Source organism: Protomyctophum parallelum (assembly GCF_964188405.1).
Source record: "Protomyctophum parallelum genome assembly, chromosome: 23".
Taxonomy (NCBI): domain Eukaryota; kingdom Metazoa; phylum Chordata; class Actinopteri; order Myctophiformes; family Myctophidae; genus Protomyctophum; species Protomyctophum parallelum.
The window spans coordinates 6,152,153-6,166,907 of record NC_139715.1 but is presented as its reverse complement, the minus strand read 5'-3'; the positions used below and the strand labels follow the sequence as shown (position 1 = coordinate 6,166,907).

Sequence of the window (14,755 nt, the reverse complement as noted above, 5' to 3'; positions counted from 1 at the left end):
CTATTTTTCAATAGCTAAAGCATAACATGATGCTAACACCAAAATGGGTGCCCGGTCAGAATGGGTTAAAATCCTATAGTGCAGAAATGGACCAAAAAGGACACAGTCCATTTGGGTCAATACTTTGTCAGGGTTATTTTTTGAGAACCAGACCCTCCAACATCTGGTTTTTGGAATCATTACGTCATGTGGCAGCCTAAGTCTATTGCTTTTTTAAGGGAATGCACCGCATGGCTTTCCAAAATTACGTTTGTTATAAATATGATAGTGTACATTTTATGGTGAAGTATCTCAATTCCTCAACATGATTACTACTGAGATAATTTAATGTCTACATGAATCCCTAATATTAATCACCTTTAAAATCATTTAAATAATCCTGATATTAGTACTATTGCTGATAATAATTATTACATTCTATTGAAAAGTGATAGCAGACAATAGAAACTAAACAGTATCTGTAACTTTGGTAATTATTGATTATTGACAATAGGCGGTAGAATGTATCAACAACATGACATCATCCTCATCATGTCTAACTGCGTGGTTCCAGAGTCACACTGACCTTCCATGGTAACATCTTCACAGTCTTACTGGTGTCAATGTATGGGCGGAGTGTGCCAGTGAAGGTGTGCGTGAAGGTGTGGATTGGTGTGTTGGTATCAGGATCAGAGAAGGACAGCTTTCCTTTTTTCCAGTCCAGCAGGACTCTGATCTTCTTGGGGTTCTGCTTCAGCGAGAGAACAGTGACTGACCCATTGGGGGGGCCTGCCCTGTATTCACCTTTACTGGACCATATGGCCCAACGTTTACCCGCTCCGTTTCCCTTCCTCTGGTTAGACTCCGCTAACACACCCAGTGCCCAGTATGTGCTGTCTCCGACCTCGACATCCCAGCTGTGAGTCCCAGAGTTAAAGCCCTCAGAACCCACGGCGCGCTCCCAGTAGTCGAACCGCTCTGGATTGTCAGGAAGCTGCTGTTTCTTTCCGAATCTCACGCTGGTCAGATCGTCGGACAGGATGAGCTTTGGATGGGCAGTGTTGGGGTCCAGGATGACAGGAGTGTAGGAGACGATGTCCTTCATCTTGTCCCAGACTCTGAAGGCCAGGTTCTTCAGGTGTTTGGCCTCGTCTATCAGTGCTCCTCCCGAGATCGGCTGTGGGTCCTGCAGTGTGAGCTGGAGACTTTCCACTGTGGTCTTGTAGTTCTGCAGGAATGAGACGTGTTCGGATCTCAGCTCCTCCTCTGTGGCTCTGATCGTGTCTGAAATGGTTGATATGTCTCTGTTCAGACCCTCCATCTTCTCCTTCATCATCTGACTCTTCTGCTGCTCTTCCTCCCTCAGTGCAGCGATCCTGGCCTCCTCTTCATCATGTAGAAACTGATGCATCTTCTTAAACTGTTCCTTCATCTGCGTCTCGGTGTGCCGGGCCCGGACCTTAATGTGTTCTGCCGCTTGGTCGTAGTTTGTTTTAACTTCATTAAAAACCTTCAGTTTCTCCTGTAAAGGCTTCAGCGATTTCTGGACTTTCTCCTTGTGTTCTGGTGCAGCTTCATCGATGGGTCTGAAAATGTGTTTGGCGTGTTTTTTAGAATCTCGACACACAAAACACTCTGGCTGTTGACATTCCAGACAGAACAGTTTGAGTTTCTCGGCGTGCAGAAGGCAGAGAACCCCAGACCCAGTTGAAGCTCGCTGATGTCCCTCCTGTACGAAGGCCTCACACAGGTTCTTCAGAGCCCGGTTTAGAGGTGGATCATCAATTGAATGTCTCTTCTTACAAACGGGACATTCCTTTGTTTCCTCCTTTTTCCACCATTTCTGCAGACAGGCTTTACAGAAGCTGTGGCTACACGGCAGGAGAACAGGATCTTTAAAGATGTCGCAACACACGGGACAGGAATAATCCTCTTCTGGGCGAGATGCTTTGGAAGCCATTTTGTCTCAGAGTTTAGCTACAAAGACAGGAAATGCAGTCAGTGGTGGTAACTCTCCTACTTTTAGAATTATTCTAATGAAGTTTACTTTGACTGTGAAAGTGGTTGTTGTTAAAGTCCATTCAGCTGATAGATCCAGTGGTCTGGGTCAGTGTTCAGGTATAGTTCCAGTGGTCTGGGTCAGTGTTCAGGTATAGTTCCAGTGGTCTGGGTCAGTGTTCAGGTATAGTTCCAGTGGTCCTGGGTCAGTGTTCAGATATAGTTCCAGTGGTCTGGGTCAGTGTTCCTTCCTCTAGGTGTGGATGGAAAGACAGTCTGTTCTCTCTCAGTGGAAGTTGTGTTTGATCTGGCGTCTCAGAACAGACTGTCAAGAGGTGGAGCTTTGACACAATATCTATAGACAAGGTTCACTCTCTCTCTGTCACACATGCAGGTGCACACACATTCTGGGCTTGACACACAACTAAACAAACAGGTTCTATAGTCCAGGCAAAGTAGCATTTCCAGACAGACTAATTAAAAGAGAATTTTTTGCACCATAGATCATCTCTATGAGGTGTCTAGAACAACATACTAAAAGTCCTAAGAAATCCTAGATGCGGAAATATGTTTAATTCTCATCAATTCAAGATGTGTGCTAATACCTCGAGAAAACTAAACACCCTAATGGGCTTTTTTTTTTCTTTTGTCCTATCACAATGAAACTTTCCACAATGAATCTTAACATGAAAACTAAACTTCTTTGTATTACAAGTTTCTCTGAAACTTAATTTGAATATGCAAATTAGCTTAATATATATTGAATATGCCCACATTTGCATATCACGAAAATTACTTTTCCCCAAAATGTATAATATTTACATTGTTGTTTGTTAATGATATCAAACACACTGATCAGACTTTCATGAACCATTTCATCGAAATATTGTGACTTCATAGAATAACATCAAAAACACCATTCATATGTATGACAAATGTATGTATGACAAATGCATAAATCCGTCAAATCGTCCTCCAACCATCCTACTGCTAATGGTTGATGGCAATGCTGATTTTGGACTGGCCTCTAACCTGAAAACTGCCGGGCTTGGTTGTACCTACCGGGGGCATAACCCCCACCGGTATAGTCCTCAGGGTCACAGAGGCCAGGTGACCTACCTCTGGGAGGACATCCCCTGGCTGCAGCAGTGTCTCAGTCCATTCCAGTCTTCTTGTTCCTGTACTCTGCAGACGCGCCTGAAGCTGTTGCAGGCCATCTCCCACCTCCAGGTAGACTCCATCACACATCTCCCACCTCCAGGTAGACTCCATCACACATCTCCCACCTCCAGGTAGACTCCATCACACAGCTCTGTCTCCTCCAGGTAGACTCCATCACACAGCTCTGTCACCTCCAGGTAGACTCCATCACACAGCTCTGTCTCCTCCAGGTAGACTCCATCACACAGCTCTGTCACCTCCAGGTAGACTCCATCACACAGCTCTGTCTCCTCCAGGTAGACTCCATCACACAGCTCTGTCTCCTCCAGGTAGACTCCATCACACATCTCCCACCTCCAGGTAGACCCCATCACACAGCTCTGTCACCTCCAGGTAGACTCCATCACACAGCTCTGTCACCTCCAGGTAGACCCCATCACACAGCTCTGTCACCTCCAGGTAGACTCCATCACACAGCTCTGTCTCCTCCAGGTAGACTCCATCACACAGCTCTGTCGCTACAATTATGTTGTGCGTTTCCTACTCCTTAAAGGTTTCACATGTGACATTAATTCATTTATTTTTAATGTCACAATCCCTTTAATGTGTTGCAAATTCATCCATCCATTCATCTTCATACGCTCATCCGAAGTCGGGTTGCAGAGAGTTCCAGACTTCTCTTTCCTGGGCCACGTTAGCAGGGGAACCTCCCCTGTTGTTGCTACCTTGTCGTGGTGGGGAGGCTTGTGTGCCTCTGTGACCCTGAGGACTATACCGGTGGGGGTTATGCCCCCGGTAGGTACAACCAAGCCCGGCAGGTTTCAGGTTAGAGGCCAGTCCAAAAGCAGCATTCCAGCATTGCCATCAACCATTAGCAGTAGGATGGTTGGAGGAAGATTTGACGGATTTATGCATTTGTCATACATATGGTGTTATTCTATGAAGTCACAATATTTCAATGAAATGGTTCATGAAAGTCTGATCAGTGTGTTTGATATCATTAACAAACAACAATGTAAATATTATACATTTTGGGGAAAAGTAATTTTCGTGATATGCAAATGTGGGCATATTCAATATATATTAAGCTAATTTGCATATTCAAATTAAGTTTCAGAGAAACTTGTAATACAAAAAAGTTTAGTTTTCATGTTAAGATTCATTGTGGAAAGTTTCATTGTGATAGGACAAAAGAAAAAAAAAAGCCCATTAGGGTGTTTAGTTTTCTCGAGGTATTAGCACACATCTTGAATTGATGAGAATTAAACATATTTCCGCATCTAGGATTTCTTAGGACTTTTAGTATGTTGTTCTAGACACCTCATAGAGATGATCTATGGTGAAAAAAATTATCTTTTAATTAGTCTGTCTGGAAATGCTACTTTGCCTGGACTACTAGGAGTCAGGTGGCCCTAGGCCCTATGCAGGTCAGGTCCGGCATGTCTGGCATTTACCAGAGAGGCCGGAAGGGTGGGGCCGGCTGACTGCCCAAAATGAAATAAAACTAGTAAAACTAGAAAATAGAAAAAAAAACACACACAGGCTGCACCCAGCCTGGCCACCGGCTCTATTAGAGAATAGGGCCGGCCCGGTCCATTGCGGGGTTCAAGTGATTGTGATTGGTGGAGGGGAGGCAAGGCCCGCCAAAACACATTTTAGTCGACCAAATCAACTGTCACTTTTACATTCCAGGTGACTAAAACTTAATAAACTATTCAAGAGACTATGACTAAAACTAAAATCACCATGATGCTTGTGATGGACATTTTCATCAATATTTCATTTTTGCCAGACATACAAAATTAGTGATCAATAAATTGAATGATTTATTGAAGATTCTCTGTTGTGACTGTGCGACAACAAAAGACCTTCAGAGAAAGCTTGACTTGTCTGCTTCCAGGAAAAAAATGAACTGAGTTGATAAAATGTTTAGTTTTTGTGTTGGAAGCCATTTAAAAGAGCCTGCATTTACACCGTGTAGTGTTTCTAGGACAACAAAAAAAGTTATGGCTGGTTTAAGTTTTATTTTCCAAATAACTTGTTTTCTACAGGGGGTACATACATACGACATATCTCATTTTAAAGGGTGAGTTGTCTAGTTCAATAATAAAAATATATTAAAAACCACTGTAGATATTTTGCCATGTATAAATAGCATGGCCAGTCGTGACCAATCTGACCAATCCAGCTAAAACTGCCAATAGCTCTGAATTGGAACATGATAGAAACTCAAAGTTTTCTTTTGATAAAAGTAGACATTCTAACACACATTTTGATATATACCATGTTTACATAGTCTTACCCAGTACCTTGTCTATTCATGCATGTATCTCAAAAACCTGTTATGAAGAAACACAGTTTTGACAAAAAACACATCCAAGGACATTGTTTTGATATGACTTGGTGCCTATGATATGTATACAAATATAGACTTGAATGTATACTGTATTATAAAAAAGAAATTGGGTTCTTACCATCTACCGTTACAGAGTAAATCACAGTTGAAACTCGCTTAGTCAGACCATAAACCTCAGAATAGTGTAAAAATAGACATGAATCTCGGATTGGAAAAGTGCATTTTTATTTCTTCTGACTACCAGCATAATAAAATTATAATACATATTACAGAAAATAAATAGGCCTACATACAAAACAGTTACGCCTCCCCAGTGTCCCCAAACCACTGCAGTCCAGTTGTTCTTGACGGTGTGTGTGTGTGTGTGTGTGTGTGTGTGTGCGTGTGCGTGTGCGTGTGTGTGTGTGTGTGTGTGTGTGTGCGTGTGTGTGTGTGTGTGTGTGTGTGTGTGTGTACTGTGTAGGCTAAATAAAAAACAAACCCAACAACTGCCCCCTGAAATGAATGAATGAATCCGGTTCAGTGTCGGAGAACTCCATCGCAGCCTTGACTCTTCTTCTTCATCATCATCCTCCTCCTCCTCCTCATCTGATGACAGTTCTAAATATATAAAAATAAATAAACATTTAGCTGTAGTCAGTGCACGCTACTATTACATGGTGCCGCCGTGTCTTTGTAAGCCGAGAGCATGATCGCTACAAATAGACAATATGGTGACGTTAGACACACCATGAGTGATCGTGGGTAATTTGTGCAGTGTTTGTTAGCAACTAGCCAACAGCTCTCTCATTGGTGTCATTCTGACGTTGCATATTATTTTATCGTGATACTAATACAAGATCATGCACAAAGTCACAGCACAAAATATTAATTTGATCAGATGTTTTTGTTAGCCACGTCGATCACTAGTATACCGACCTAGCCCAAACATTTAGACTCTCGTAGAGGGGTTTTTTTTCCGATTCTGACGAATCTCTCTACCCCCAAATATGGTCGCGCGAGCAAACGTCTGTGCCTCAAAATCACTCTTACCTTGTACAAAATGCAAAATCTAAGCTGCTTTTTCGTTTGCCCCACTCGTCCGGTGGGTGTGCGTCAAACAATTACACACCGTAGGACCGTATAGTTCTCAATAAAAAAAGGTATTTTAATCCACTCTGTCTCGGAATTCCTCCATTGTAAATGTGCAACAGAACATTGGCCGCGCCCGCTATAGCGACCAGGGTTCTCTTGCGCATGACAAGCAGACCCGATTCAATGGGAAACACACATTGTGTAATAACTAGGGCCGGGACTAATTGCGATTAATTTAGATTAATTAACTACAGAAAAATGTATCGCGATTAACTACAGATAAATTAATCGCACCTTTTTTTTCACCGCGGAACGTTTCTCACTGGGCGCTTTTCTATAGTACTGAAAACTGGAAATAATAAAAAGTCACCCCATTTTGTGTTGCCTAGAACTGGAGGTCTGACAAAAAACAGTAACAATATGAAGTAAGTACAGCTTTGTGATGTCACTGAGATGTACTTGTTACTGTTACTAATTTTTTTTTCAGACCTCCAGTTCTAGGCAACACAGAATGGGGTGACTTTTTATTATTATTTCCGCAACAGGTATATTAATGACAGTAAAATGTTGAAAATGAGTGGTATCCTGTAGTCACTATTCGTTGATTCACTGGGATACCAAAAAACATAAAAAAAAGGTTTCTCGCTGTTCTCGGGTTGAATATTGATATGCGATTAAAATGCAATTAATCTAGATTAATTAATCGCAAAGCCTCTGATTAATTAGATTAATGTTTTTAATCGAGTCCCAGCTCTAGTAATAACACACGCCGATATTTGGACTAAGTACAATAATTGCAACTTCAAACAACTTTTGGTTGGTATATTAAGCTATGTTAAATCCACTGGGAGGTGAGTGGGTGCGTGTCATATTATGGTTATTATCGAGGTCGCTTGCTTTTCGGTTGCTTGCTTTTTTGAGGTCAGGTGGAGATCAAGTTCTACCAGTTCTACCATATCAAACCCAAACTATTTGAAGAGCATGCCAGGATTTAAAGGAATGCACTGACACAGCTAGTTCCATGCAAGGGCTACTGGCCCCGCCCCCTACACGCTGTAGGAGTTTTAAAGTTGTCATCAGATCGTTATGCATTTCACACTGCAAGAGTCTTTTTTTTTTAATCGGCTGTCGTTATATATTTGTGGCTTTCACACCTCTCTCTGCGACTGCGTGCACACCACACATGCAGGAATAGCCAGGCTACACACATCAGCTAATTGTTTGTGATAGTAGGATAGCCTATACAGTATGTGCGTTAAATCTTGATTTTCATTAAATAACTCTCCGTATGTGTGCGCACACTAGGGCTGAACCCAAAAATTAATCGACGTTCGATCGATAAGCACGGGAGTCGATCTTGAAAAAAAAAAATCAAATAGTCATTAAAATATGCAAAGAAGTCCACGACCACTGTGATGGAAAAAATAATGTGCCACGTTATGCAAAGTTGGCACCTATTTAGCGAAGAGGATTCTATCCGTCCCTGATTCCCTGCCACTACAACCCCCTTTCGGAGCGCATCTTCTCCAAAGCGGGATTTATTGTCTCTTTTCTGCACTAATATAAGTACGGTAACTACAGTAACTATAATATTGCACTCTCAGAGACAGAGCCTGCGGCTGCACATGGGCCTCACGGAGCCTGCGAGGCGGCATTTTTGTATTCTTTGAAATGGAGCGGCTTTACGTGTCTGTCTGTCTCTCTCTCTCTCTCTCTCTCTCTCTCTAAGCAATAGCAATTTTCTCTCCCCCCTCTCTCTCTCTCTCTCTCTCTCTCTCTCTCTCAAAGCATTTCTCTCCCTCTCTCTCTCTCTCTCAAAGCATCTCTCTCTCTCTCTCTCTCTCTCTCTCTCTCTCTCTCTCTCTCTCTCTCTCTCTCTCTCTCTCTCTCTCAAAGCATCTCTCTCTCTCTCTCTCTCTCTCTCTCTCTCTCTCTCAAAGCAACTCTCTCTCTCTCTCTCAACGTACACATGTGTCATGATAAATGCTTTTTATGTGATGTATTCCCATGCTTTTTTTTGGTTCTTGCTTAATGTAAATCACTCTGGATTAAGAGCGTCTGCTAAATGCCTAAATTGTAAATTGTAATTGTACCGGTGTTTAATTACATATTTCCATTTTGCACCAATATTATACTGCCATGTCTTAATACAGTGTTGCTTTTTACAAATAAAATATGCACATTGAGAAGGTTGATCACAAAGTTAGTGTGGTATAGGCTATAGGCTACTTTGATGGGAATGCAAAGCGATTTAAGAACACCTGCCTGGGTGCTGTGCGAACAGTGAATAATGATATAGTTTCTTACCTCGTGGCTCGTGCTGGTTTGAAGAAAGAAGAATTATAGGCCTAATCCAATAATTAATCCAAGGTTTGTTTGTCTGGAGAATGGAGATCCAACACTATGTCATATTATTAAAGTAAGTAAAGATAAAGAGCTGGTCATTGTGCTGCAGAGTGAGAAGCTTCTCCGCTCTGCTAATTACTCTGACCTATAATATATTTGCGCAACTGACTGGCATGATGTAGCCTAGTAATTATACTTATTTGGCAGCACCTGCAATTCAGTAACCTATACACATTTCAAAAGGCTTTCATATGCTAACCCATTCTGAACGGGCACCCATTTTGGTGTCAGCATCATGTTATGCTTTAGCTATTGAAAAATAGCAGATCTACAAGCTCATATCGCGCCACCGAGTGGCGCGATACGAGCTTGTAGGTCTGCTATTTTTGAAAAATCGAAGAGCGACTGACATTTTTAGAATCTGATCTCAGGTCAGAATGGGTTCATCAGACCAGTGTGTGTCCGGCGGAAACCTCGTATGAATCTGATCTCAGGTCAGAATGGGTTAATATTTGTTTCTGTATTTTCCCCTTAGTGGTTGTGGCCCCTTAGTGGTTGTGGCCCCATGAAGCGACCGCTTGTATTGCTTATGCCTAGAACCCTGCAGACAGTCCTGCTCATCAGGGGCCCTCAGGGGTCCTTATATTCTGTACAGTGGTTTACAGTCCTGCTCATCAGGGGCCCTCAGGGGCCCTTATATTCTGTACAGCGGTTTACAGTCCTGCTCATCAGGGGTGCTCAGGGGTCCTTATATTCTGTACAGTGGTTTTTCAGTCCTGCTCATCAGGGGTGCTCAGGGGTCCTTATATTCTGTACAGCGGTTTACAGTCCTGCTCATCAGGGGCCCTCAGGGGTCCTTATATTCTGTACAGCGGTTTACAGTCCTGCTCATCAGGGGCCCTCAGGGGCCCTTATATTCTGTACAGCGGTTTACAGTCCTGCTCATCAGGGGCCCTCAGGGGTCCTTATATTCTGTACAGCGGTTTTCATAGTTGTTGTGACCAAACAGGGAGGCATACTATCATCCGACAGAGGTGCGCTGCGGGTCGGGAGAGGGTTGCGGTTAGGTTTAGGTGTCTGCCCCGGGGGAGGTTATAGGGTTAGGGTGAGGGAGGAGGTAGGTTGTCGTTCGGACCAATGCTCCGTCGGATGAAAGTACTGCACTCGACCAAACAGCCCAATGAACAAACTACTCTAGGCCAGGGATAACATTTGACCTGTATTGGGAAATGTCCGTGCACAAAGTCCTGATATAATAAAGGTTTTGTATTGCTGTATATTCAATGTGTGGTTGTCTCTCCTGGACAAGTTTCAAGGCACGACAGTGTTCCTCTGGTAGACAATATATTATTATTATTATTATTATTATTATTATTATACAACAATGAAGCCTCATTTTGCTGTGTTGATGATGATGATGTCAAATTGAAATTGAGGCGAGACAGTCTGTATACAGTATGTCCTGTCCTGTAGTGCTGCCGGAAATTGTCCAAAAATTACATTTGGATATTCGTTTTAAAAACCCACGTGGATTCGAGCAATTCGACCCATTCGGATTTCAATTCGACCCATTCGGATTTCAATTCGACCCATTCGGATTTTTTAATAATTATATTTACACCAATACAACCTGAGACATAACAATTAAGATCGCATTGCTGGCGCAACTCTCTCTCTCTCCGCGCATTGGTGCTGCTGAGTTGGAACACAACGCATGCATTCTCCCTTCTCCAGTAAAACTTCACCGACATTTTTCTTAAATGAGCAATCCTACCACACAGCCTTATCAAAACGAGGCACGGAGGCAGTATTAATTCACAGAACAGAACACTGCATTGCTGCTGCTGCTGCCGGACCCGGCACCACATTTAATCCTTCCGCATTTCATTTATCTTTTTATAATCTCCTGAAGGATAAAGTCGCTTCATGATTGAAGATTGACGAGTGACAGATCTGTGTGTTGTCTAAAAATATACTCTCCCGTCCGTCCGAAACAACACCGAAGCAAAGCCTGCCCCAGATTCTGATCACTAGATACGCTGTTGACGGAAGATTTCACCCTTCTGAGCGTACACCCACTGCGCAAAGAACGTAAAAGGCTCCCGTGGCCCCGCCCGCCCTGTGCTCACTACGCAGGCTGCGCTGCGTAGTCTGCGTTTAGGAAGAGTACGAGGCAGAGCTGATTTATTGTCTCCACCAGGCCGAAGGCATGTGGGGAGAGTATGTTTTGCACTCCGTCCGTCCGTGTGTCCGTCCGTGTGTCCGTGTGTCCGTCCGTCCGTCCGTGTGTCCGTGAGCAGCTAATCTCGGCCACCGTTAACCCGGTCGATGCCAAATTTTGCACACACACTCCCTGGATGCCAACGATGAACCTCTGCCCCAAACTTTCCAGAACGGCCTGTTATAGCGCCACCAGGAGGCCGCTTTGTGCAAAACAAGTTTTTGCACAGTACACCTACAGATTTTGTCCAAACATCACGCAAATTGGTACACAGTCTCTCTAGAGCCATTCAACGAAACGGGTCTTTCAGATTTATCAGACTCCATCCTGATTGGTTAAGATTGGCTTCCAAAGTTCACAGGAGTGCTCAGTTTCAAACAAAATGCTGCAAATCATGAACACATCACGTGATTTCCGTGAAATTGTGCACCCACATTCCCACTAGGCCGAGGACGAAATGCCACATGAACAATTTCAACTCAGCCTCAAGGTGGCGCTATAACTGGCCGAAAAGTGTTTTTACCTCTAACTGCACGGTTCTGTGGATAACTTTGTATGCCAACTCCCTAGAGGCCAAGGAAAAACCTTTGTCTGGAATTTTTCACATCTGCTCTTTATAGCGCCACCAGGAGGCCGACATATGTAAAACACATTTTCTATTATTACTCCTTCAGATTTTATCCAAATTTCACGCAAATCGGTACACATGATCTCCATAGTCATGTGATCAAGACAGGTGTTTTCGATTTCTCATATTCCATCCTGGTTGGCCACGATTGGCTCCTACACTTTTCAGGAGTAGCCCGCTTTGTACAAATCGCCACAACTCCTCAACGCAGCGTCCGATTGCGATGAAACTGTGCATGCATATTCCCACTAGGCTGAGGAAGAAATCCTGGTGGAGACCTGTGCCCAGAAGGGCACTTTTTCTTTAATGTATACCGGTGTCGGCGTGTCACGTGGCAAATATAACTAATCTACAAGCTCACAAGTCACAACGCTTACCCCATGGCACCGTCTCGCGAATTATTTTTATTATTATTTTTAATTTGAACCTTAATTTTATATATTCGGTTAATTCATAATTTGTTTTGATTCGAAAATAAATTCGGATATAGAATATTCGTTGGCAGCACTACTGTCCTGCTATAAGTAATCATCGTCCTCATTGTCAAAGATATGCAGATTCTCACCTCTGCTTCCTGCTTTATGCCAATCTCTCTCTCTCTCTCTCTCTCTCTCTGTGTGACAAAGGTCAATTAATATTGCGCTTCCTCTTTTAATCTCTCCCTTTGCACGATTTCACTTGACATTCTTTTCCGAACAGCCAGAAGAGTTTTAAGCATTGTGTTATATACTTTAGCTATTGGAAAATTGCAGATCTACAAGCTCGTAGTGCGGCACCGGCGAGTGCCGCGCTACGAGCTTGTAGGTCTGCTATTTTTGAATAATCGATAAAATGTGGCACAAATCTTTGAATATGTATTCTTTCAGAGCCAAAGTTTTTAACTCAAATCTTTGCTTCTGGGAGGGTCCCTGGAACAACATATTTTCAGATGGGGGTCGGTGGCCAATTACATATATTTTGGGGATCCTTGACATAAAAATGTTTCAGAACCACTGACATAGAAACATAGGGTTTTTCATAAAACTGTCATGATATAGAAGACCAGAGCCATTGAGTAATGGTTGAGACGAAGCAGGGAAAGATACATATCGCCAGTCTTACCCAATACCAAAACTTTCTGTTTTATGAACACAAGGCTGCTGTATTTTATGGGTACCTCATACTAAGCATTTAAAGTATGAGGTATGAAGTACATTGGCTTTATGTATCTTTCACTGCTTCGCCTCAACCATTACTCAATGGCTCTGGTCTCAGCCACCGCGGTGGATATTAGACATTCCGTTTTATTTTATTTGTTAAGTTGCCACTACTGTTGGGGCAGCCATAAACTACACAGGTTCATCTCGATGTTCTGGGCATCTTTGTAATGTTAGTGTTAGTAAAAAAGCAGGTAAAGGAGTAAAGTTTGAGGCAAACTAACATCAGTCACTCTGCCGTTCACTGTAGTAGAAGAGGTGCGCAGCTACGTCGAGTCCGCCTACAGGAAATACGTAGGCTGCGACCATGAGACCAGCTACGGAATCGGTCTATAATGTATATACTGTATATATATACAGTATAATGTTTTGCGAGGATGAAAGAATAATATTATTGTCAGACTGACGCAGATCACACAAAGCGTGGGCATGTCAGCACAGCAGCGGTTACAGTAGCCTCGTCACCACCACTGTACGCCGTGCCAATTAGGAGTCGGACGCTATCTCCACACGGCTACATACTGTACAGTACAGTAATAATAATAATAAACTTTATTTGTATAGCACTTTTCATACATAAATGCAGCTCAAAGTGCTTCACAGGGCAGGACACAAAAATAAAATACAATAAAACACAAGTAGTTAAAATGATAGAACAATAGCAGAGAACAAAACCGAATATAAGAACATAAAATAAATAAAAACACATACAAAAATAAAAATAAAACTCAACTAAAAGCAAGGGTGAAGTGGTGAGTCTTGAGTTGAGATTTAAAAATGTCTACAGAGGGTGCGTGTCTGAGCTCGAATGGAAGTTTATTCCAGGCTGTTGGGCCATAGAAGCAAAAAGCTGCCTCACCATACTTTTTTGTGCACATTCTTTTAGTACTTCAAGTAGGCCAGCATTGGAGGACCTGAGGGGGCGGCTAGGGACATATCTAGGTAGGCAGTCACGGAGGTACGGAGGTGCGAGACCATTGAGAGCTTTATAGACAAGTGTGTTCCAACTTCAATGTACAGGTGAAGGGATGTTATGGAAAGAAAGGTTTGCAGCTAGAAAACATTTTTACACTCATGGAGCTCCATGTCTTGTCGGTGGAGCAAAGTAACTATATGTACATTTAATTCAGTACAATTTTGAGGCATTTGTACTTTACTTTAATTGAGTATTTCCTAATGTCAGTGCTTTTACTTCTACTCCACTACATCTCGGAGGCAAATGTTGTCTACATTTATTTGAAAACTTTAGTTAGTTTGTAGATTTTGATTATTATTACACAACATGCATTAACGACCACCTTGGCCTTGTACCGGTATACATTTTTGCCATTTGAAAATAGCCGATCTACAAGCTCACAATGCGTTGCATTGCGACGCATTGTGAGCTTGTAGATCTGCTATTTTCAAAAGGTTGTTTATACATGTGGAAACTTGAAAGTGGGCATTCTAATTCTGGGAGCAATAGAGAGTGAAAGATAACACACAGTTTTGGACACACACACACACACACACACACACACACACACACACACACACACACACACACACACACACACACACACACACACACTCTCGCTCTCTCTGCACACTCTCTCTCATGGGAATACATCACATAAAAGCATTTATCATGAAACATGCGTAAGCTAAGAAAGTAACAGTGGAATATCTATATAATGAAACTATACATACACTATACATATAAACTATACATATTTACTACTATGCTATACATATGTACTATGGCGTGCTATGACTATATACAATACAATTATAGTGCTGTCTACATAACATGCTAT

The 14,755-nt window shown here is 42.5% G+C and overlaps 1 protein-coding gene across 1 annotated transcript; it reads right to left on the bottom strand.

The window, feature by feature from the left end:
• Positions 1–535: 535 nt before the first annotated feature.
• On the bottom strand, positions 536–1,939 carry LOC310853858 (nuclear factor 7, ovary-like; the record flags this gene model as incomplete). Its single annotated transcript, XM_083758333.1, has 1 exon — positions 536–1,939. One exon carries the CDS (start codon positions 1,937–1,939, stop codon positions 536–538), a length of 1,404 nt encoding a protein of 467 aa, XP_083614459.1.
• Positions 1,940–14,755: the final 12,816 nt, after the last annotated feature.